General features: G+C 36.5%; 1 protein-coding gene across 2 annotated transcripts in view; it reads right to left on the minus strand.

Annotated features, from left to right (window-relative positions):
• Nucleotides 1–25,467, minus strand: part of LOC148954039 (roundabout homolog 2-like) — a 386,920-nt gene that overhangs the window by 129,846 nt on the left and 231,607 nt on the right. For both annotated transcript variants that reach the window (XM_089085754.1, XM_089085755.1), the window contains exon 10: nt 5,397–5,674. In XM_089085754.1, coding sequence (XP_088941880.1) covers nt 5,397–5,674 — 278 coding nt within the window. The remainder of the gene's footprint in view (nt 1–5,396; nt 5,675–25,467) is intronic.

The raw sequence follows: 25,467 nt of genomic DNA on the forward strand, positions 1-25,467 counted from the left end.
ACCACTAATTTTTTCTCCACTAATATCCACTCAAATAAACTATTATCTCTGAATTCAATTCTCTTACTAATATGAATTGTAGTGAAAACCATTTCTTTTATTCAAATCCCAACCACAAATCAAGTTATCGTATATTGAACAACCTCTGATTGGCTCATAAAAAATGCCCACGTCAAACGATAAATTCATTATGCAATTCTTATCAAAAACAAAAACCTTGCCAACTTTTAGAATGTTCACGTGTAAATACAGTGTCTCAAGCATGGGTTTTTCTTGCGCAATTCAAGGTATATTTTCATGTAGGTTTTCAATCTATTACACTTTTGACAATATTCTTGTAGGTTTTCCTGTAGGTTCTGGATCAGCACCTAGATTACTACTAATAATCCCGATTGAGGTCTGGTGCGACGCAATTTTCAGTTCCCCAATCAATGCTTTTCCTGACAGTGTGATAAAGGCTGCCAGGGATTTAGTAGCAGAGGAGCATTTCAGGACAATATCTTTGAAGTTTCCATTGCTGAATCTAAATTTTCGGGAAAATATAAATCCTCTAAAAATAAAAGAAATTTCCAATAATGCCAAACCTTGACGGAAACTAGCATTTAGAAAAGCATGATAAAAGAGAAATTTTCATGATTTCAGTAATTTCAGTGATTTCAGTAGCGTGCCATTTTTCCCCATTGATCCTCAACTGTAATCACTAAAAATATCTGACATGGATATAAGGAACGTTAATGCGCTGACATGGGGTAAGGAGCAACTTAATATTTAACCACTAAATGTTTTCATACAGAAGAGAATTATTCTTACGAATATGCCCCCTCCCACCCCCAGCCCTTCCTTTACCATCCTTACTATTAAAGATAACATCGCTAAACAGGAAGACTTGCGTCTAACCCAAAGCTTCACTTTTATGATACATATGGTATGTGCGATGAAGGAACCAAAGGATGGGGGTATCAAACCTTCCTTTAACATTTTCAACCTTCCAACCCTTACAAGTCTCTATCTCCTTTAACTCTTTTGCCACTTCTTAAACTTTTCAATCCTCAAACACTTTTACTCTTTCTAACTTTTTTAATGCTTCATAAACATTGTAACCCCTTTTAACTCCTTAACGTAACCATTTAGACACTTTTCTTTTGTAACTACAAATTTTGTAACGAATTTCTTTTTCTGTAACTTTATAGCTTGGAGACATCACAGGGAAGTTTGGGCACGGGTGGCAACACCTCAAGGCTCATTGACTTCTGTTGTGATGACGAACTTTTCATAATGAATACCATCTTCCGTCATAAAGAACAAAAAAAGTCACATGTGGATCCCCTGATAGCCGCACTTACAACATGATTGACTACATACTTGTGCGCAAGCAATGGAAACCATAGTATTGGGCATGCTTCCATAGCCGGCGGTAAATTCGACTCGAACCATGTTGTGGTCATGTCTGAGCTCCACACATTCGGAGCTCTTCTGAACGCATGTGCATTTGGAAGTCCCATCAGTCTAAGAAAAGCTTACCAGTATATCATTTTAATCTGCTGAAAAACATAGAAAAAAAGAAACAGATACAGAACAGCAATCTAAAATAAGTTGTCGAGCATCCAACCAATGAAAACTCCAAGGGTAGAAGAAATCAACCGATTGGCGGAAGAAAGTGTATCTTTCATTAGAGAAACTGCTAGGGAAATCCTGAGAAACCAGACTCACCTAGATAAACCTTGGATCACCCCCGAAATCATTGATCTCTGTGGTCTGAAGTGCACCCATGCTAATAGAGTAGACCGACAGGACAAGAACGAGTACAAGAGACTAAAAGGCATAGCAGAAAGAAAATCCGGCAACCTCTACGAATCAATATTAATGTCAAATGTCGTGAATGTTAAGAAGCCTTTAAAAAAATGTTAGCCACTTTACGTAACAGAAAGTCGTCAACTGTTGCAATAAAAGTCCACGGCTGCTCCTATCCTGTTAGACAAACACGGGCTTCCAATCACTGACTCCGAGGGAAAGCGAGAACGACAGAAGGATCATTTCTGTAAAAAAAACTTGACTCCACGATAACGCCCAAGCCAAACATCTTACTATCTTCTCCATTACCACAATATCCTCCTCCACCGAGAGACGAAGTACTCTCAGTAATGAAATCCCAAAAGACCAACAAATCCCCTGCCCCGGTAACATTCAGTGTCTAGGAAATGGGCTACAACCCCAGATCTTGGGAGAAACCGATCATAGTCCCCCTTTTCAAGAAAGAGGAAAAAGGTGACTTAAAGAACAACATACCAATAAAATTGACTAGCCAGCCAGCAAAAATTCTCACAAAAATACTTCATAACCGTCTCAAATCTCTGACAAACCGTGTCTTAGAGGAATACCAAGCAGGCTTTTGAAAAGACCGCTCTACCATATTTTCGAGATTTTCTCCACTCGGCAACTGATAGAGAAGCATATCGAGTCTAAAAAGGAGCTGCTACTACTCTTTGTCGACTTCAAGCAGAATTTTGACTTGATATGGCAATGGAATCCCTGAAAATATGGTAGTCCTGATCAGAGACATGGGTTTACATTTCGTCAGCCAGGTCTAGACGCAGAAGGTACTGACAGAAGGCTTCCTAACTTTGGCGAGTGTTCTCTAGCGTTGCCTCTTGTCACCTCAATTCTTCAACTTATCCCTCAACGAAGCTCTATCATTTGCTAACACTGTAGACGGTGCAGAGAATGGAGGGAAGCTTATCGATAAGCTGGCATGTACAGATGACATCCAGAAAATCAACACCCAACAACAGCGTCAACAGCCGCGTCAGAAAAACAACAGGCCACTAGTGTAAACAAGAATTTTTTTTGGATGGTATATAATACAACCAAAACCAAGGCTATGCTGGTATCTAGAGACCCTGGTAAAAGAACTGTGCATATGATAAAAAAAGAGAAGCCCGTAGAAAATGTTAACTGTCTCGTACATTTAGGGAGGCTAATTTCTAACAATGATTGCCCAAAACTGGACGGGTTGACGGCACACGACGCGAGGAAGACCTCGTATGAGATAGACCAACATCAACCTGGCCCATAACCTCCCCCGGCTACTATATTCAGTTCTAGACATACTGAAATACCGTTGCCAAATTAATCTTCTGCTTAGAAGAGATGAAGCCCCAATTCAGCCACAAAGGCCGGATGGGACTTAAGTCAAGTCAAGTAAGTCCACTTTATAATGCAGTGTCTATTGTTCAACTTAAAAAAAATATCCCTTTAAAATTAAAATAGACTTTATCTGGAACATATATCTCGAACTTTATTTAGAACATAACATACTTTAGCTATTGAGTGTTTTTCACAAACCAAATTTCTTTATTGGAAAAAATTTGAAGACTTTAGCAAATGATTATTAAATTATTGAATTGAAGTTATCAAGTATTTTGCAGTAGGTTGCATAGGTTGCATCAAGACATGGCTAATTGTAGACAGAGAAAAGCCAAGACAGATAGTCCAAGTAATTGAGAGGCAAATGTTTAAATGACTGGGGCACGGGTAAATGGCGCGAATATGCATGAATCTCTTATTGGACCCATACTTGTCAGGTTAGTTTTTGGAAAGGCATGCCTGCCTAGAGTCTCAGGCAATACAATTTGACTAATTGTTGATGTTGCCAGCAAAACTTTACCTAGATTACGCTAATTTAAATTTAACTGAAGTTAGCTTGAGTTCATCAATTTTACTCTAAGGTAGGCTAAAATAACTTAAGGCAAATAAACACAGCCTAGGTAATACAACCCTTGGAGTACTGACCCTTTTTCTTGCATCTGTTTGGCTTGTCATTTTCTTATGAATTACTATGTATATTCATTTAGATAGTGATGAAAATTGGCTCCAATGCCTATTGAGCTCTGCAAGAATGTCAATGATGTAGCTTTGTGCATATTCAGTCTCTCATGGTTGCCTTTTAAACCAAATCTCGAAGATTGTAGACTATCCCAATCTGAGGGCCTTACTCCTGGGTCTCTTACTTTGGCATATCTGATTCTTTTCAACCATTTTGCATATTATCCCCCTTGATTGTAATTGTGCCTGTGAGTTTTCTTACATTTGTGATAGTTATCTTTCTATTTTTAGTTTCCTCTATTGATTTTCCCTCTCTTCTATGGCATAAATTGGCAAGTTTAACCTCACTCCAAAAAAGAAGAAATGCTTTCTTTTCTTGCCATTTTTGTTTATTGTATTTCCACTTTTGAACTTCTCATGACGTTACAGAATTTGAATTCGGCTTCATTACTCGGCCTCGTCAATTTTTTTCTCTCTCTCTCGTAAATACCGCGTTTGATTTCTCAGGATATGTAAAATTCCCAGAATGGCCTTTACAAACATCACAAACAATATTAAAGGATAGTAGAATTCAGTATTTATTACTTTTAACCTCCTTTTTGTTGCCAATGGAACAGAGTTGTTCCAATGAAGATGCTAATTAACCAAAAAATATCCTCTGGGTAGTTCAAATTAAAAAAAGGTGTTCGATAGACACGCAAATCTCCTAAAAGAAATATCGCGAATTACACAAAGCTGAAGATACATTCCATGATATATTGTGTTAGCTCAGATAAATTAGGTAGAGTACGGCAAGCATCACAAACCACAAGTAACAACTTTGATCCACTAAAATTTAGACTGCTAATTGTCTCAAAAATGGAAACAAAGCCTGAGAATCTCTAGTAAAACAAATAGATTAGATTCCATACAAGAGAAAAATATGATTATGCTAATCCAACTTAGTATAGTTTTTCAGCCTACTTATCATTATAAAAATTGAAATAATCGTGATACTTGAAAACCGAAAAGTATTTATATGAGTAATATAAAAGGATTAAATGTTAAAACTAAGATAGTTATAATAATAGTAGTTTACTTGTAACCCACTATCAAAAATTGGAAAGTTGATTTCTACATAGTAAACATATAAAACAACATAAAATTTACAGCAAGCAACATATAAAAAGCAAATACAATCAATTCAACTACAAAGCTGTAATTCAATTAGGTCCAATGCGCTTTCAATTTTATGTTTTGTGGATCTTAAGCCTTCTGTAAAGCCGTTCTTTTTTTTCTTTATGTAGGATTACCTTGTATAGCTATTATTCCCTTGATTTTATATTTTAACTTAAAATCAATAAACACCAAAAAAATTATTCACGAGTAATTTATTTTTTGTTGATTAAATACTTTTTTGAAACAAGGAGAGTTGAAGCTAACCACAGCAATTTATTGAGACGGAATCCTAATGGGTATAAAATTTCTTATCTTTGTTTCTTTTTAATCTATCTATTCTCTTCAGAAGAAAAAAAAAACTCAACGAAATTTGTCTAAGCTTCCCTTTAATAAACCAATATATTGAGACAACTCACCTCCCAGATAACTTGGACTGAAGTAGCATTAATAGACACTAGTTTGTCAAGCCTTAACACTTGACCTGCTAACGCTTCACGGGTCTGTTCCCTCTCACCTTCATCCGCCTCGTTGCTAAATGATTCAGTTACTTCAATCCAGTCGGATATTGGCGATGGCAGGCTAAGTCCGTGAGAGTTTTCTGCTCTGACCAAAACTAGATATAAATTTCCAGGCAGTAAATTTTTCAGAGTATAAGAATCAGAAGTTAACCCTCGTTCAATGACCCCCCAGTGACCTAGAAAGGAAAAACTTTTGATAATAGGAACTGCATAGTTTAGAATAGGTATTTTAAAATTTTTACTTCAATTCGTTTCGGATGTCAGTCAGTTATAGCCAGAGCCTTATTATTAAGTTATACATAATTAAATAATTGAGTACCTTATTATGGCCTCTCGGGGTTTGATCTTAACTGTAAAGTTGAATTTGGTTTGTTTTAAGGTTTGTAGTGCCGATTAGGATGTACGATTTGTCTTAGTTGTTTCATAATCTATTTAGTCCTGTATTATTTTTTTTATATATTTTGCCACCCGCTCGGACAAGTTTTTTTTACTTCTCGGAGTTGGTGTTAATAATGATGTTGTTTTTTGGTTTAATAAATATATATCTCTCTCTAACCCATTTTACCAACAGGCTAGGAATCCAGTGATTTCTCCGAAAGAGACCTGATTTCATCAATCATGTTCATCTTTTGTCTATTAGAACCGCCCACATCCGCTGTGGCGTACGTACGCTTGGACTAAAATTTCTGATCCAGTAAGCATCTGAATGTAATATTTTATGCTCCAAGGAAAAACATCTAATTGCTACAAGGTATTCGACCCATTTAATATGCGTTCAACATTTAATACGCTACAAGGAGATTGAACATTTGATCTTAACTAAATGGATGAAATTGAATAAATAAAAGTCTTTCTTTTCCAATAAAACTCTTATTTTTCTATAGTGTTATCATGTATATTATTACGCGATTAGGGTATATCAAGATTTTGTCTATAATATGCTAGAGGGAATTACTTGGTTAGAAAAATAAGAAAAATAGAACTGTCTTCCCAATCCAGCAATTGAGATAAACGAGCACTTAAACAAGATCTTGACCTTACTTATCTATCTAATTACCTAGGACAAAACAGTATAACCAAATCGAAATGTCCAAAGCCATGCAAAGTCGTCATTAATAAATGTAAGCCGTTGTAAATTTATAAGTGAAAGCACCTTCAATTTCGCAAAATATGTCCAAGTGATTGTCTCCCATTAGGGCTCCTCAGAGGAATACCAGCTGCCTAAATGGGTTTCAACGCTTTAATTTCCTTACCCGGCGAGATGGAGCGTCTACCATAAAGCTCTTTTATTGTTGTGAAATACATGCCTACAAGTAAAACTATTCAAAAATACCTTCAAAATAAGATTAGCACTATCCGTATTAGAATCCCATAACTCAATAAAACCTAAATACAAAACTGGAACAAATGCAGACTTTACAGGCCGGAGGTGGGTTACGCTAAATTTGAGCTTTCATCACAACTCTGCTTTTTGAAGTAATAAAAAGCTTTGGCGTAAAGAGTGAGGTATTGAGAAGGGCTGCCCCCTTTAATGTAAGGAATTATTTCTGTTCGTTTTAAGTTTTAATGTTGCTCCTTATTTTCAGTTGAAAACAGGGCCGGATGAACCAAGTGCGGGCCCGATTGTAATTTTTTTGCGGGGCCCAATTAGAATTTTTTGCGGGGCAAAAAATTTATATATATATATATATATATATATATATATATATATATATATATATAATGAAACTTCAAGAGGAAACTTGAAGGATCCAAATTACTTGTAAATAACACTTGCGTCGTTCACGGTAGTGGCGGATCCAGGGGGAGGCGAGGGGGCACCCAAGGTCGTACCCAGGATATTCTTTCGGAGGGGGTTTTACTCTGACAAATTTCGGAGAGGGGGGTTTACACAAAAAAAAACAAAAAACGCATATAAAATTTGTTTATATCCATTTTTGTTACTTTTTTACGAGTCAGACAAACATTTCGGGGGAGGAGAGGGGTTTCAAAGCCCCTAACCCCCCCCCCCCCTCTCTGAGTACGGCCTTGGGGGCATCCCCCTAAAGTTTGCGTTAATTTAACTTGCTCGTAACGCAAGTTTATCGGATAAACCTACTTTGCCCCCCCCTAAAAAAGACTCCTGGATCCGCCCTTGGTTCACGGCGCCTTTTTAGGTTTGACTGGGTGTTACGCCACATTTTGTTGACATCATAGATTGCGATGCTGTTGTTCTTCTAGCATAATATTTTTCTTCTTCTGCACTTTCATTTTAGACACGTTTGGATTTTCGCTGTCTTCTAACAGCAGATTTCTTTGTTTGTCGGTGTCATTTTTTACACCTTCTGATAATCGCTTTTGCGTGTCTGCTAACCCTACAATTCTTTGTTCTTCAATTTCATTTTTGACACATTCTGATTCCTGCTGTTGCATGTAATTCTCACTGATTATCTTCTAACTGCATATTTCTTTGTTCTGGCTGTTGTATATCTTCTAACCACATATTTCTTTGTTCTTCAATTTGATTTTGATTCTTTCGGATCCTTATTGTCACATGTCTTGTAACCGCTTTTTTTTTTATTCTTCACTTTCGTTTTTGAGTCGTTATGATTCACGCTACCTCTTATATTTTAACTCCAAATTTCTATATTTTACAATTTCGTTTTTGACTTGCTCTAATTGTCGTTTCCGCTAGTATTATATTAAGTATTTATTTGTTCTTTAGTTTCGTTTATCAGACATTTTTTTTTCAGTGCCTTTTGCCTTAGCTTCTTGGATTGGTCTTGTCACTTTAGGTGGTCTAGATTATTCATTATCACCCATACATTTACATTTCTCAGGTCGTTCTCTTGATCTTGTCTCATTTGATGGTTAAGTTTGTTCATATTGAACTTACGTTTTTGTCCTCTTTTGTCTTTTTGTCCTCCATCTGTGCTTGCCTTAAATTACGTTTGTGTCCCCTAGATATTATGAAACTGTTGAAAGTGCCTTTTTAATTTAGATCACCTAATATGGGCACTTGAATTTTCATATTTCTATAATTCTGTTCTGTAAATTCTTCTAAAGCGTTTTGAAAATCTATTTTCCTTGCGTCTTCACTTTCAATCAACATAATTGCTAAAATATTTGTCTACCTTGATTCATTGTTGATATCAGATAGTTTTTTTTTATTGGTTTTAGCCTGGAAAATGATCTCTCTCCTGAAGCAACGTTTGCTAGAATTGTTAAGAACGTTTCAAAATTTTGAAAATCCATTGTTTATTTTGATGGTAGTGCGGGACCCTTTCAAACGCGGGGCCCGACTGGGCCCAATCGTTCCAATTACAGTTTATCCAGCCCTGATTAAAAAAACTTGTTTTTTATTGCTTAATTTCTAATCGTATTTCAAATAATACTGTGAAATCCATGACACGTCACATGGAAGCGACACTACAATGATATTTTTTATGCAGTCCCAATCATAAACGGAATAATTTCTGTTCGTCTTGATGTTGCTCCTTACTTCCGGCTGATGGTCTTGATTCAATCTGTGACGGTTTTTCAAATAATACAAGGAAATCCCCTCCCTCTTCACAAAGACAGGGAAATCGAGCCTTCACAGAGACAGGCTATCAACATAATCATATAGAAGGCACAAAACCATGATTGAAAAAGAAAACACCCGATACCGATGCGCCTGATACCACTGACATCACTTTCCCCAGGGACAATAAAGGGTCATATCATCACCAAAAGTATAGTTATTGGACCCTTGAATAAAAATGTTGATCAGACGACTTAGGGCGGGAATGGGCTTGAGAGGAGGGGTACTAGCTACCCTCCAATCTTTTTGGTCATTTAGAAAGGATAGCAACCTTCTAGCGACCAATCTTTTGGTCGCTAGAAGTTCTAATTTCCTCGAATGGGCCCTCTGTTGGTTTTCAAGGACCATTGATTCGATATAATCACCTCTGGTAAGAAGAAAAAAAAACAACAAATAAACACATCCGTGATCTTTTTATGGCAAAAAAAAAATCCACACTTTCTAGATAGAAGCTTGAAACTTCTACAATGGGGTTTCCTGATACACTGAATCTGATGGTTGATTTTCATTAGGAATCATTGACTTTCAGGGGATATTTCCCTCTTTTTGAAAATCAGGCAAATGGTCTAAAGCTCTCATCTTTTGATAGGTACCAGATCACTTAGTTAATCTTATATATTTGCATCAGCGTAATAAGCCAGCTTATTTGAACTGGCTATTAGCATCAAAAATCTGTTTTTTTTTTTAGAGTTTCATTTACTATTGAGCCACGTCGTTCCTTACTTGCATACCATAAACTGTTTGATTGGGTCTTTGGCACCCTGGCGGGTCCTCTTTGGGATCTAAAATTGGAGAAATGGTTTGGTAATTTCGATATATCTAGGTCTAGATAGTAGCTTGCTAACGGCACCCTAGGAAATCCAATAAATTGGATTTCAGTTTGACAATTTTTGTTTTAAATTGGGTTGCGAAGGGGGAGGGAGAAATTTTTCCAGCATTTTCCCTCTGTTGGACCAGCCATGGATACTTTGTACGAAAAATATAAATATTGTATTCTTGTGGCTCATGTATTACATTTCAGGTTCTTAGCGGCGGGGGGATGGAGATATTACATAAACAGATATTTGTTCTACAGATGTCAATCTATGCTACTGACTTCTGTTTTCCTAACACCAATTGTTTTTCGAAGGAGTAAGGAGTAAAGATAATTACAATTTTATGCTTGGGTAAGCTTAGCAAGTTTTCATTGATGTTCTCATTGATTTTGCTTCTTAGTAATTATTTATAATTATGTTCAGACATCAAGCCTGGGCATGCAAAACATTAAATCCACTGAAATCGTATAGGCTAAGAGCGTCTCTTTGATGAGTCCTGATTGATTTCCTTTCTTTGCCTTGTTTTTTCCTGATTGAATGTTCTTTGTTGTGGGCACTATATACTTCTTTTGTCTGAAGTTACAAGGAATTACTAATAACTAAAAATTACAATAGGAAGAACATTAGTAAAGACTCTAAAAAACAACAAGTCAAAGTAACACATCATACATAAGATCCGTAGGAGAAATATCTTTCACATCAGCAATCAGAATACTAGATAGGCATTTATGAATACCCTTAAAATGGCTTAAATCCTAAAAAATAGAATCAATATATAAAACAGGTTTAACGAATATTTATGGCAAAGCAAATTCATCGTCTAAATTTTTATGTACATTTCTTTCCATGTTTATGATAATAATGATAGAAATAATAAATAAATATTTAATAAAAAAAACTTCGAGGGGTTCAATTTAATGACCTGCACGAATACGAAACACAATGTCAAGCACCATGTTAAAGATGACTGCTGACCGTTGGCTGTCCCGTCGATAATCTGTTGGTTTTTGGCGGTTTTATGTGGCACTGAACGTTCTTGTAATGCTATGTCTTCATTCAAGTGTATCTTTGTACTGGTGTCAATAAAGAAAGCAGTTCATTCCCTTTTTTTTCTTTGACTTAAAAAAATTGTTTGATCTATATTGTACTTACATTTTTTTTTTCGCCTTTTGTTAATATTTTTTCCTTTGTAAGTCCTAAGAGTTAGTTTGTAACACAGTTTGTAAAGTATATCTACTATCACCGTGGGCAACACTTCCTAGTACTTCCTAGTAACACGTATCTCTTCGAGAAACATACGCACGAAAAAAAAAATTACCGATCCATTTAAAGTTTACCAAAACTGTATTTATTCTAGCTCTTAAACGTAGTTTATCACTGGAAAACAGTTAACTTTCGTTACATATAATCCCTGTTCATCCATTATGTTGAACGGATACGTTTGCAAGTATATTTGCTAAATTAAAGGCACGGCAGTTAAAGCCATAGGTTCAACTTTGATAAAATGAGAGGAAATCCTAGCAGAGGCGAACCATAGTGGCAATTAAAGGCTCCTTCTTGAATTCCTAGATGCCTTAGAAGGTCTAAGTAGTAAGCTTTGACCTAATTTATTTTAGATGAAATCATATGTAGACTGTCATATATATTTTGTCATCCGAAAGTAGTTTCCACTAAATTGCTTTTATTTTCATCGTGAATATAACTAAAATTTTCAATTAATCTATTCAGTATTATAGCATTTTATGCTAATAATGAAGACTTAGCACTGCTTACATTTTCAAAAGATAAAAAGTCTTAAATACTGAACAATGCCATTAAAAAGTAATTAAAACCAACTTGATTTGCAGATTATATTTTGCCTCTTAGTCTAAAAGAGGGTAACTTCGAAATCACTAGATAAGCCGATTATAGCTATAGGAGGTAGATGCTTTTACTTTGTAAGACTTTTTTCCATGAGTTTTGCTCAGGGGAATAAGAAGCTACTGCTTTTTATGCTCCGTAGAAGATTTTTATTATGTTTTTTAAAGAGAAAGTAGAACAACTGACAAAGGATCAAAGTTGACAGAGTACGAGGGAATAAATCAGTTTGTGAGAATATTTTAAATCTAATGTGGATTTAAAAGACTTAGAAAAAAAACCTTGGCTCTTTTTTGGGGATTGCTGTAATTTACAGTGATTTCCGTCGTTATTTACTTATACCAATTAGCTTATCTTATTTCTAAAAGTAAGTTAAACAGCAAACAGCCCACGTGTAGGTTCATCCCTTGGTCTATTTTGATCTTGCTCAAGTTTTAATTTTTTAGTCCCCTTTTCCCTTTTTTGACTTCGTTTAATAGTAGCTGCTTAAACAAAGTAGCCTACATCTATAACCCGAAGGATTATCCGTATTTCGGGACCGGCGCAGCTAGTTTTCATGTTCTAAAATGTTTGAAGGTCCTTTTTTCATTTTGTAACTAATATTTTACAGGTCAGTAGATTTGGTCTAGATATTGTTTCGAGGACAGTTTTTTCCGATTAAAAAAAAAAATACAACAATCTTAATCTAAACAACACCCCCTATAGAACATATACCAGGATCTATTTTTATCTCGTTTTGAAAATTCTATGGTAGACACTACTGTTCAACACTACTACTGCTACTGCTAACAACTCACGGCAGCACCAAGCCGCCTGAGGCCAACACGGCCACGCACGCTCCTCCTCCATCCCAATCTATTCAAAGCCTTTCTTTTTACACCCACCCACGAAGTTCCCATTTCCTTTAATCTGTCATCCTTAATCCGCACATCGTGCCCTAGCCACCTCAACCTTTCTTTTATTATAGCCCTAGAGAGTGGTATTGAACCACATTTTTCGAATAGCCTATCATAGGCAGCGCGCTAGCGCTGCCTAAGTAAAGAACGATGTGGGCACAATGTGTTTTTTTTTTCTCCATACCCGGGCACTTCGTATCGAAGGAGTCGTCATAGAAATTTCGAAAAGAACTCATTCGATTGGAAATTGGAGTGGCTAGTGCCCGTTTTAATAGTCGAAAGTGATTGAAGGGCAACTAGCCCCCTCCCCAAAGCCCATCATTCCCCCAAATACGTTCAATAAAAATTTTGAGATAGCTATTTTGTTCAGCGTAGTTGATTTCCAGATAGAAAATATATTTTTGAGGAGGACACTCCCCACAACCCACGGGGCAAGGGTTTTAAGTTATGCCCTGGAGCATATAAGGTTCTTATAGAAGCCGATGTCGTAGAAACTTCAAAAAAGGCTCATGCGATTGAAAATTCAAAGGTCTAGTGCCCTTTTTAATAGTCAAAAGTGGTTGGAGGACAACTAGCCCCTCCCCACGCTCATCATTCCCCCAAACACATCCAATCAAAGTAATGAGACAGCTATTTTGTTCAACGTAGTTGATTTCCAGAGAGAAAATATCTTTTTGTGGAGGACACTCCCCCACAACCTTCGGGGCAAGGGTTTTAAGTTATGCCCTGGGGGCATATAAGGTTTTTATAAAAGGCGTTGTTGTAGAAACTTCAAAAAAAACTCATTCGATTGGAAATTCAAAGGGCTAGTGCCCTTTTTTATAGTCGAAACTGATTGGCGGGCAACTAGCCCCCCCCCCCCCACGCCCCTAATTCCCCCAAACACATCCAATCAAAATTTTGAGATAGCCATTTTGTTCAGCGTAGTTGATTTCCAGAGAGAAAATATCTTTTTGTGGAGGACACTCCCCCACAACCTTCGGGGCAAGGGTTTTAAGTTATCGCCCTGGGGGCATATAAGGTTTTTATAAAAGGCGTTGTCGTAGAAGCTTCAAAAAAGACTCATTCGATTGGAAATTCAAAGGGCTAGTGCACTTTTTTATAGTCGAAAGTGATTGGAGGGCAACTAGCCCCCCCCACGCCCATAATTCCCCCAAACACATCCAATCAAAATTTTGAGATAGCCATTTGTTCAGCGTAGTTTATTTCCAGATCGAAAATATCTTTTTGAGGAGGACACTCCCCGACAACCCTCGGGGCAAGTTTTTTAAGTTATGTCCTAGGGGCATATAAGGTTTTATAGAAGGTGTTGTCGTAGAAACTTCAAAACAGGTTCATTCGATTGGAAATTCAAAGGACTAGTGCCCATTTTAATAGTCAAAAGTGATTGGAGGGCAACTAGCCCCCCCCCTCCCCCATGCCCATCATTCCCCCAAACACATCCAATCAAAATTTTAAGATAGCCATTTTGTCCAGCGTAGTTGATTTCCAGATATAAAATATGTTTATGAGGAGAACACTTCCCTACGACCCTCGGGGCAAGGGTTTTGAGTTATGCCCTGGGGGTTTATAAGGTTTTTATAGAAAACGTTGTCGTAAAAACTTCAAGAAAGGCTCATTTGATTGGAAATTCAAAGCGCTAGTACCCTTTTCTAATAGTCGAAAGTGATTGGAGGGCAACTAGCCCCCCCCCCACGCCCATCATTCCCCGAAACACATCCAATGAAAATTTTGAGATAGCCATTTTGTTCTGCGTACTTGATTTCCACACAGAAAATTTGTTTTCGAAGAGGACACTCCCCCACAACCCTCAGGGCAAGAGTTTTAAGTTTTACGCTGGGGGTATGTGAGGTTTTTATAGAAGGCGTTGTTGTAAAAACTTCAAAACGGGCTCAATCGATTGAAAATTCGAAGGGCTAGTACCCTTTTCAATAATTAAAAGCGAATGGTGTGCAACTAGCCCCCTCCCCCACGCCCATCATTCCCCCAAACACATCCAATCAAAATTTTGACATAGCCGTTTTGTTCAGCGTAGTTGATTTCCAGATAGAAAATTTGTTTTTGAGGAGGACACTCACCCACAACCCTCAGGGCACGAGTTTTAAGTTATGCCCTTGGGGCATATAAGGTTTTTATAGAAGGCGTTGTCGTAGAAACTTCAAAACAGGCTCATTTGATTATAAATTCAAACGGCTAGTGCCCTTTTTAATAGTCGAAAGTGATTGGAGTGTAATTAGCACCCCCCCCCCTCTCACACCCTTCATTCCCCCAAACACATCCAATCAAAATTTTGAGATAGCAATTTTGTTCAGTGTAGTTGATTTCTAAGATAAATCCCCCATAGCCCTCAGGGCAAGGGTTTTAAATTATGTCCTGGAGGTATATAAGGTTTTTAAAGAAGGCGTTGTCGTAGAAGCTACAATAAAAGATCATTCGACTGGAAATTCAAAGGACTAGCGCCCTTTTTAATAATCGAAAGTGATTGGAGGGCAATTAGCCCCCCACACCCTAAATACCCCCAAAAATATCCAAAAAAATTTTGAGATAGCCATTTTGTTCAGGGTAGTTGATTTCCAGATAGAAAACACTAAGGAGGACACTCATCCACAACCCTCAGGGCAAGGATTATAAGTTATGCCCTGGGGGCATATAAGGTTTTTATTGAAATCTTTGTCGTAGAAACATGAAAAAGGGCTCATTTGATTTGAAATTCAAAGGACTAGAGTAGAAGGGCCTTATTGACTCCGAACAGCACACCATATATGGGCATAGAGTCCGAACAGCACACCATATATGGGCATAGAGTCCCTAGGGAGAACACGTGGTTAATGGGGTCAATAACCTTTTTCTCCAGGTGTGTTTTTGGCACGCTCTCAGCGAATGCTATGCCGTCCAGGAATTTGGAACACCTGTGCTGTCGACCTCGATTCACCTATCGTGAATCAATAATTCCCCTTAGAAACAACAAATTAATTCCCCTTTCTTGACAGATCCATCAACCAATGACATCATCTGTCAGACTTTAAAAATTTTTGCCTAGAAACGATTCTCCAGGAATAGATCCAAGTCATTAATGTCTTTGCCTCGGAAACAACTCTTTTGGTCGAACTCCAAAGGATATTAATAAACATTGCCATGGAAACAACTCTCCAAGAAACATCTTAGCGATGAATTGTTTTAGCGCGGGAATCAGGTTTCTTATTAATTTGAAATGCATTAGCGCAGAGATGCCAAAAACAAAAGGAACACGCTGAAATTACGTTTAGGGATTATTTGGGCGAAACTGTTTTAGACAGGTTATGGAATTATTTCGACGAAACAGTTAGAGACATTTTAAAAGAAGATTTTAGAAGAGAATTTGAGGGTGAAACTCTGTGGTCGTTATAATACACAAGTTTCATTTGAACAGTATCGTGAGGTCCTCTACCCCAACCCCAAAGGGTTCCGATCCCCACCACCCCAACCCCGAAGGAAGCGCTCGGTCCCCAAGGGTCCCCCAAGCTCCCAAAGAGCCCCAGCCCCCCAAACGCCTTCCACAGACCCTCAAAGGCCCTCCCCCGGTCCTCAAGGGGCCCCCAGACCCTCAAAGGTCCCCCGGACCCCAAACGCTCTCCTCAGACCCTCAAAGGCCCTCCCCTGGTCCTCAAGGGTCCCCCAGACCCTCAAAGGTCCCCCGGACCCCAAACGCTCTCCTCAGACCCCAAAGGCCCTCCCCAGGTCCGCAAGGGCCCCCCAGACCCCCAAAGGTCCCCCGGACCCCCAACGCTCTCCTCAGACCCTCAAAGGCCCTCCCCTGGTCCTCAAGGGTCCCCCGGACCCCCAAAGGGCCCCCGGACCCCAAATGCCCTCCCCCAGACCCCCAAATGTCCCCCGACCCCAAACGCTCTCCTCAGACCCTCAAAGGCCCTCCCTGGTCCTCAAGGGCCCCCGGACCCCCAAGGGCCCCCGGACCCCCAAAGGGCCCCCCGGACCCCAAATGCCCTCCCCCAGTCCTCAAAGGTCCCCCGGGACCGAGTAGCGCCGTGGGCCAGGAAAGCGCCGCAGGGGGATGCGCCGCAGGGGATGCGCCGCGAGTCGGGGGAAGCGCCGCAGGGGATGCGCCGCAGGGAGGCGCCGCTGGGAGGCGCCGCAGGAATGCGCCACAGGGATGCGCCGCTGGAATGCACCACAGGGATGTGCCGCAGGGATGCGCCGCAGGATGTGCCGCGGGGATGCGCCGCGGGTCAGGAATGCGCCGCAGGGATGCGCCGCAGGAATGCGCCGCAGGGATGCGCCGCAGGGATGCGCCGCAGGGATGCGCCGCAGGGATGAAGTTGAACTTTTCTTCTTCCGGGAAAATATTTGGAACAGAACTTTATATTTTTTCTTCTCTTTGAGAAAGGTCGGAATTGAATTTAAGAAAATTTAGAATTAAAGTGAAACTTTTTATCTTCATGGAAAATAATCTGTGTAAGCTTTTTATTTTCTTTGGAGAAATTAGAATTGAATTGTGTTCTTTGGTAAAATTCAGAAGAGAACTTGAACTTTTCTATCTTCTATGAAAAATTTGGAACAGTATTTTAAATTTTTTCATCTCTTTGAGAAAAATCTGAATTGAAGTGGAAACTTTTTATATTATTTTTGGAAAATAGAATTGATCAATAACTTATTTCATTTTCATTGAGAGAATTCAGAATCGAAGATGAACTTTTCTTCTTCTGGGAAAATATTTGGAACAGAAGTTTAAATTTTTTCATCTCTTTGAGAAAGGTCGGAATTGAATTTAAGAAAATTTAAAATTAAAGTGAAACTTTTTATCTTCATTGAAAATAATCAGAATCATAGTATAACTTTTCCTATCTTCTACGGAAAAATTTAGAATTGAACTTTAAATTTTTCATGTCTTGGTGAACTTAAAACTGAAGTGGAAGCTTTTTATTTTCTCTGGAGAAATTAGAATTGAATTATGTTCTTTGGTAAAATTCAGAAGAGAACTTGAACTTTTCTATCTTCTATGAAAAATTTAGAACAGTATTTTCAATTCTTTCATCTGTTTGAGAAAAATCGGAATTGAAATGGAAATTTATATATTATTTTAGGAAAATAGAATTGATATGGGTAAATACACAAAAACTCACACACGCACAAAATCTTACACACACACACACACAAAAACTTACACACAAAAAAAAAACAAATACAAACACAAAAACCACCACACAAACAAAAACAAACACGCACACAAAAAATTACACACACACACAAAAAAATAAACCCACAAATAAAATAACACACACAAAAAAAACTAACACACACACAAAAAATTACACACACACAAAAAATTACACACACATAAAAACTTACACACACAAAAAAACTTACACACACACAAAAAACATAAACAAACACAAAAAATTAAACAAAAAAAAAAACTTTCTCACACATAAAAACTTACACACAAACAAAAACTTACACACACACAAAAAAATACACACACAAAAAAAAACATACACACACAAAAACTTAAACACACACAAAAACTAAAACACACACAGAAACATACACACACACACAAAAACCTACACACACGCAAAAACTTACACACACACAAAAAATTATACAAACAAAAAAACTTACACACACACATACAAACATACACACACACAAAAACTTACACATACACAAAAACATACACACACAAAAAAACTTACACACACACAAAAACTTATACATACATAAAAACTTACACACACACAAAAACTTACACACACAAAAAAACTTACACAAAAAAAAAAAAATAACACACAAAAAAAAAATTAAAGACAAAAAAAAAATTACACACACACAAAAAAACTTACACACACACAAAAACTTACACACTCACAAAAAATTACACAAACAAAAAAACTTACACACACAAAAAAACATACAAAAACACACAAAAATTACACACACAAAAACTGACACACATACAAAAAAATTACACACACACAAAAACTTACACACACACAAAAACTTACACACACATAAACTTACACACACACAATGACTTACACACACACACACATAAAAATACAAAAACACACAGACAATAAAAATCTAACACAAAAAATATATAAAAACAAAGCAAAAAAAAACCATAAACCAAAAATACACACACACACAAACAAATACGCACACAAAAAAAAATACAAATACATAAAAACTTACACACACACGAAAACTTACACACACACAAAAAATTACACACACAAAAAAAAAAACACGAACATAAAAAGAAAAAAAAAAACTTACTTAAAAAATCACACATATAAATTAACTAAAAAACCCAAACAGAAACTTACACACACAAAAACTTACACACACACACAAAAACTAACACACACACAAAAAAATAAACACACACACAAAAACTTACACACACACAAAAACTTACACACACACAAAAAAAACACTTACACACACAAAAACTTAAACACACATAAAAATTAACACACACACAAAAATTTACACACAGAAAAAAACTTAAATACACACAAAAACATAAAACACCAAAAAAAAATAAAACAAAAAACAAACAATAAAAACACACAAAAAAGAAAACAAGCACAAAAAAGATAACACACAAAAAAAAACAAAAAAGCACAAAAAATAAAACCAAAACAAAAAACAAAAAAGAAATAAAATACACACAAAAACCTTACACAAAAAAAAAACTTAAATTCACACACAAAAACTTACACAAGCACAAAAAAACTTACATACTTACAAAAAAACCTTAAACACACACAAAAAATAAAATACACACAAAAAACTTACACACACAAAAAAAAAACTAACCTACACACAAAAAAACTTACACACACACAAAAAATAAAACACACAAAAAAAATTACACACACACACACAAAATCCTCCACACAAAAAAACACTAACAAACTAAAACGAAAAAATCCACACACAAAAACTTACACACACAAAAAAACATACACACACAAAAACAGACACACACAAAAATACTCACACACACACAAAAACTTACACACACACAAAAAATTATACACACGCACACAAAAACTTACACACACACAAAAACTAACACACACACAAAAAATTACACAAACACAAAAAAATTACACACACACAAAAACATACACAAACACAAAAACTTAAACACACACACAAAAACTTAAACACACACAGAAACTTACAAACACAAAAAAACATACACACACAAAAAAAAATAAACAAACAAAAAAACTTACACACACACAAAAAACTTTCGAACAAACAACAGCTTACACACACACAAAAACTTACACACACAAAAAAAAACAACGACACACCAAAAAAATTAAAAGCTTATACAAATTTACACACACACAAAAAATTTAAGCCAAACACAAACTTACACACACACAAAAACTTACAAATAAAAAAAAACATACACACACACACAAAAACTTAAACACACAAAAAAAAAAAAAAACACACAAAAAAATAAACACTCACAAAAACATACACACACAAACAAACTTATACACACACAAAAACTTACACACACATAAACTTACACACACACAATGACTTACACACACACACACACACATAAACTTACAAACACACACAGAAACTTACACACACACAAAGACTTACACACACACACAAAAACTTACACACACACAAAAACTTACACACACACACATAAACAAACGCACACACAAAAACTGACACACACAAAAAAACTTACACACACACAAAAACAAACACACACATAAAAACATACACACACACAAAAACTAACACACACAAAAAAACTTGCAAACACAAAAAAAATATTACGCACACACAAAAAATAAAACATACAAACAAAATTACACACACACAAAAAAAAAACAAAGAAACAGAAAAAAACAAACAAAAACAAACAAACTGAAACACACACAAAAATTTACATACACACAAAACTTACATACACACAAAAACCTTACACACCCAAAAAACTTACACACACACGAAAACTTACACAAACACAAAAACTTACACACACACAAAAAATAACACAAGAGAAGAAAAATACACACACAAAAAAATAAACACACACTACATAAAAAAAAGTAATTAAATACAAACACATACAATACACACAAAAAAAAATAACAATCAAACAACAAAATACAACGAGAACAAAAAAACTAACACACACACAAAAACCTTACACACACAAAAACTTACATACACAAAAAAAAAATACACACACACAAAAACTAACACACACACAAAAACTAACACACACACAAAAACTTACACACACATAAAAACTTACACACACACAAAAACTTAAACACACACAAACACTTACACACAAAAAAAAACTTACACACACACACAAAAAATTACACACACACACAAAAAATAACTTAAACACAAATAATAACACACACACAAAAAAAAACTTACACACACACAAAAACTTACACACACACACAAAAACTTAAACACACACAAAAACTTACACACACACACAAAAGCTTACACACACAAAAACTTACATACACACACAAAAACTTAAACCCACACGCAAAAACTTACATGTACACAAAAACTTACATGCACACAAAAACTTACACACACACACACAAAACTAACAAATACGCACAAAAACTTAAACACACACACAAAAACTTACACACACACAAAAACTTACACACACACACACACACACACAAAAAATAACACAAGCACACTAAAACTAACATGCACAAAAAAAATTACACACACACACACACACACGAAAACTTAAACACACAAACGACAAAAATTACACACACAAAAGATAAGACACACAAAAACTTACACACACACACACACAAAAACTTACACCCACACTCAAAAACTTACACCCACACTCAAAAACTTACAAGCACACAAAAACTTACATTTACACAAAAACTTACACATACACTCAAACTTACACACACTCTCAAAAACTTACACACACACACAAAAACTTACACACACACACGAAAACTTACGCACACACACACACACACACACACACATACACACAAAAAACTTACACATGCACACGAAAACTTACATGCACATAACAACTTACATGCACACAAAAACTTACACACACGCAAAAAATCTTACACGCACACACAAAAACTTACACACACACACGAAAACTTACACACACACACGAAAACTTACACACACACACACAAAAACTTACACACACACACATGAAAAATCACAGACACACACTAAAACTTACACACACACTCAAAAACTTACACACACACAAAAACTTACACACACACACACACACAAACAAACTTACACATGCACACGAAAACTTACATGCACACAAAAACTTACATGCAAAAAAACTTACACACACACACACACACACACACACAAAAAACTCACACACACACACACACACACGAAAACTTACATGCACACAAAAAAAAACACACACACACACACACACACACACACACAAAAACTTACACACACACGCCAAAACTTACACACACACAAAAACTTACACACACACACACACAAACACACACAAACACAAACAATAAAAAACAACCTCCAAAAAAACACACAAAAACACACAAAAAAACTAAAAAAAACACACACACACACACAAAACTTAAACAAACACACACTAAAACTCACATACACACTCAAAAACTGACACACACAAAAACTTACACACACACACACACAAACTTACACACACACACACACAAAAAACTAACACACACACACAAAAACACACAAACGTACAAACACACACAAAAAATAAAAAACAAAAACAAAATCAAATACAAAAAAAAAAATACACACACACACAAAAAAAAACACACAAACACGAACAATTACACACACACACACACACACACACAAACTAACACAATCACACTAAAACTTACATTAACACAAAAAATTACACACACACTCACACACACACGAAAACTTACACAAACACACACATGCCCGCAAAAGCTTAGACAAGCAAAAACTAACACAGACTCACAAAAAATAACACACACACACAAAAACTTACACACACACACACTAAAACTTACTCACACACACGAAAACTTACACACACACACCATAAGTTACACACATACAAAAACTTACACACTTAACGTATCACAGTTACATTGTCTTAATTTTTCAAATTTCATTTTGAATTTCTGTCGTGAAATGCAAGAGTTGGAATATTTCAGTAGTGACTTGTTGTGTTTTACCTTCTCACAGTTACATTCTCTTGATTTTTCAAAGTTCATTTTGATTTTCTGTCATGAAATGCAAGAGTTGGAAAATTGGGGTCTTAGTCCACCAGCCCGAATGGTGGAAATCCACTAGCTCAGTATTGGGGTCCCAGTCCACCAGCCTGAACGGTGGAAATTCAGTAGCTCAGAATTGGGGTCTTAGTCCACCAGCCTGAATGGTGGAAATCCCCTCGCTCAATATTGGGGTCTCAGTCCACCAGTCTGAATGGTGGAAATTCACTGTTTAAGTTAGGTTAGGTTAACTTATCATGAGCGCTCATGATAAGTTAACCTAACCTTTTCCGGCAGTATGGTTAGGTTAGGCTAGATTAAGTTAGGTTAGGTTAAGTTAGGTTAGGTTAGCCCACGTACGCTTCACTTAGGTTAGCTTAGGTTAGGTGAGAGACAGGCAAAAAGTTAGGTGTATGATTAGGTTAGGTTAGGTTAGATTAAAATAGGTTAGGTTAAGTTAGGTTAGGCTAGGTTAGCCTACGTACGCGCGTACGTAGACTAACCTAGCCTAACCTAACTTAACCTAACCTAACTTAATCTAACCTGGCCTAACCTAATCATACACCTAACTTTTGCCTGTCTCTCACCTAACCTAAGCTAACCTAAGTGAAGCGTACGTGGGCCTAACCTAACTTAACCTAACCTAACTTAATCTAGCCTAACCTAACCATACTCGCCGGAAAAGGTTAGGTTAACTTATCATGAGCGCTCATGATAAGATAACCTAACCTAACTTAAACATTGAATTTCCACCATTCAGACTGGTGGACTGAGACCCCGATATTGAGCTAGTGGATTTCCACCATTCAGGCTGGTGGACTAAGACCCCAATTCTGAGCTAGTGAATTTCCATCGTTCAGGCTGGTGGACTGGGACCCCAATACTGAGCTCGTGGATTTCCACCATTCGGGTTGGTGGACTAAGACCCCAATTTTCCAACTCTTGCATTTCATGACTGGAATTCAAAATGAACTTCGAAAAATCAAGAGAATTTAACTGTGAGAAGGTAAAGCACAACAACTCACTACTGAAATATTCCAACTCTTGCATCTCACGACAGAAATTCAAAATGAAATTTGAAAAATTAAGACAATGTAACTGTGATATGGTAAGTGTGTAAGTTTTTGTATGTGTGTAAGTTTTGGCGTGTGTGTGTGTAAGTTTTCGTGTGTGTGCGTAGTTTGTGTGTGTGTGTGTAAGTTTTTTGTGTGTGTGTAAGTTTTTGTGCGTGTGTGTAAGTTTTGTGTGTGTAAGTTTGGGTGCATGTAAGTTTTGTGTGCATGTAAGTTTTTGTGTGGGTGTAAGTTTTGTGTGTGTGTGTGTAAGTTTTTGTGTGTCTAAGCTTTTGTGTGTAAGTTTTGACGTGTGTGTGTGTAAGTTTTCGTGTGTGTGTGTGTGTGTGTAAGTTTTTGTGTGGATTTTTGTTTTAGTGTGGTTGTGTAAGTTTGTGTTTGTGTGTGTGTGTGTGTGTAAGTTTTTGTGTATGTGTGTAAGTTTTTTGGAGTGTGTGTAAGTTTTTGTGCGTGTGTGTTATTTTCTGTGTGCATGTAAGTTTTTGTGTGCATGTAAGTTTTTGCATGTGGGTGTTAGTTTTTGTGTGTGTGTGTAAGTTTGTGTGTGTCTAAGATTTTGTGTGTGTGTGTTATTTTTTGTGTGTGTTTGTAAGTTTGTGTGTGTTTGTGTGTGTGTGTAAGTTTTTTGTGTGTGTGTGTGTGTATGTTTGTGTGTGTGTGTGTGTGTAAGTTTTTGTGTGTGTAAGTTTTGGCGTGTGTGTGTGAGTTTTATTGTGTGTGTGTGTAAGTTTTGTGTGGATGTGTGTTTGTGTTTGTAAGTTTTTGTGAGTGTGTTTGTAAGTTTTTGTGCGTGCTTGTGTGAGTTTTTGTTGTGTTTTTGTGTAAGTTTTTGTGTGTGTGTGTGTGTGTGTGTAATTTTGTTTTGTTTATTTTTTTTTTTAGTGTGTGTTTATTTTATCGTGTTTGTGTTTTTTTGAGTTTTGTGTGTGTGTGTAAGTTTTTGTGTGCATGTAAGTTTTCGTATGTGTGTGTGTGTGTGTGTGTAAGTTTTGTGTGTTTGTGTGTGTGTGTGTGTAAGTTTTTGTGTGCATGTAAGTTTTTGTGTGCATGTGTAAGTTTTTGTGTGTGTGTGTGTGTGTGTAAGTTTTTGTGTGTGTGTAAGTTTTGGAGTGTGTGTGTAAGTTTTCGTGTGTGTGTGTTATTTTTAGTGTGTGTTTGTGTAATTTTGTGTGTCTGTGTGCGTTTTTTTTAGTGTGTGTTATTATTATTTATTTGTTTTTTTTTTTTAAAATTTTTATATAGTATTTGTTGTATATATTGATTTTTTTAGTTTGATATTTATAGTTGTTTTTTTCATTTTATTTTTATGGTGAATGTGTATTTTTTGTTTGTGTATTTGTGTGTGTTTGTGTGTGTGAGCATTAGTTTTATTGTGTGTGTGTTAGTTTTTGTGTGTGAGTGTAATTTTTTGATAGTGTGTGTAATTTTTAGTGTGTGTGTAAGTTTTTGTGTACATGTAAGTTTTTGTGTGCATGTA

The sequence above is a fragment of the Artemia sp. Qi Xiang Cuo genome, chromosome 3, assembly GCF_049724085.1.
Source record: "Artemia sp. Qi Xiang Cuo chromosome 3, ASM4972408v1, whole genome shotgun sequence".
NCBI classification, from domain to species: Eukaryota; Metazoa; Arthropoda; class Branchiopoda; order Anostraca; family Artemiidae; genus Artemia; species Artemia sp. Qi Xiang Cuo.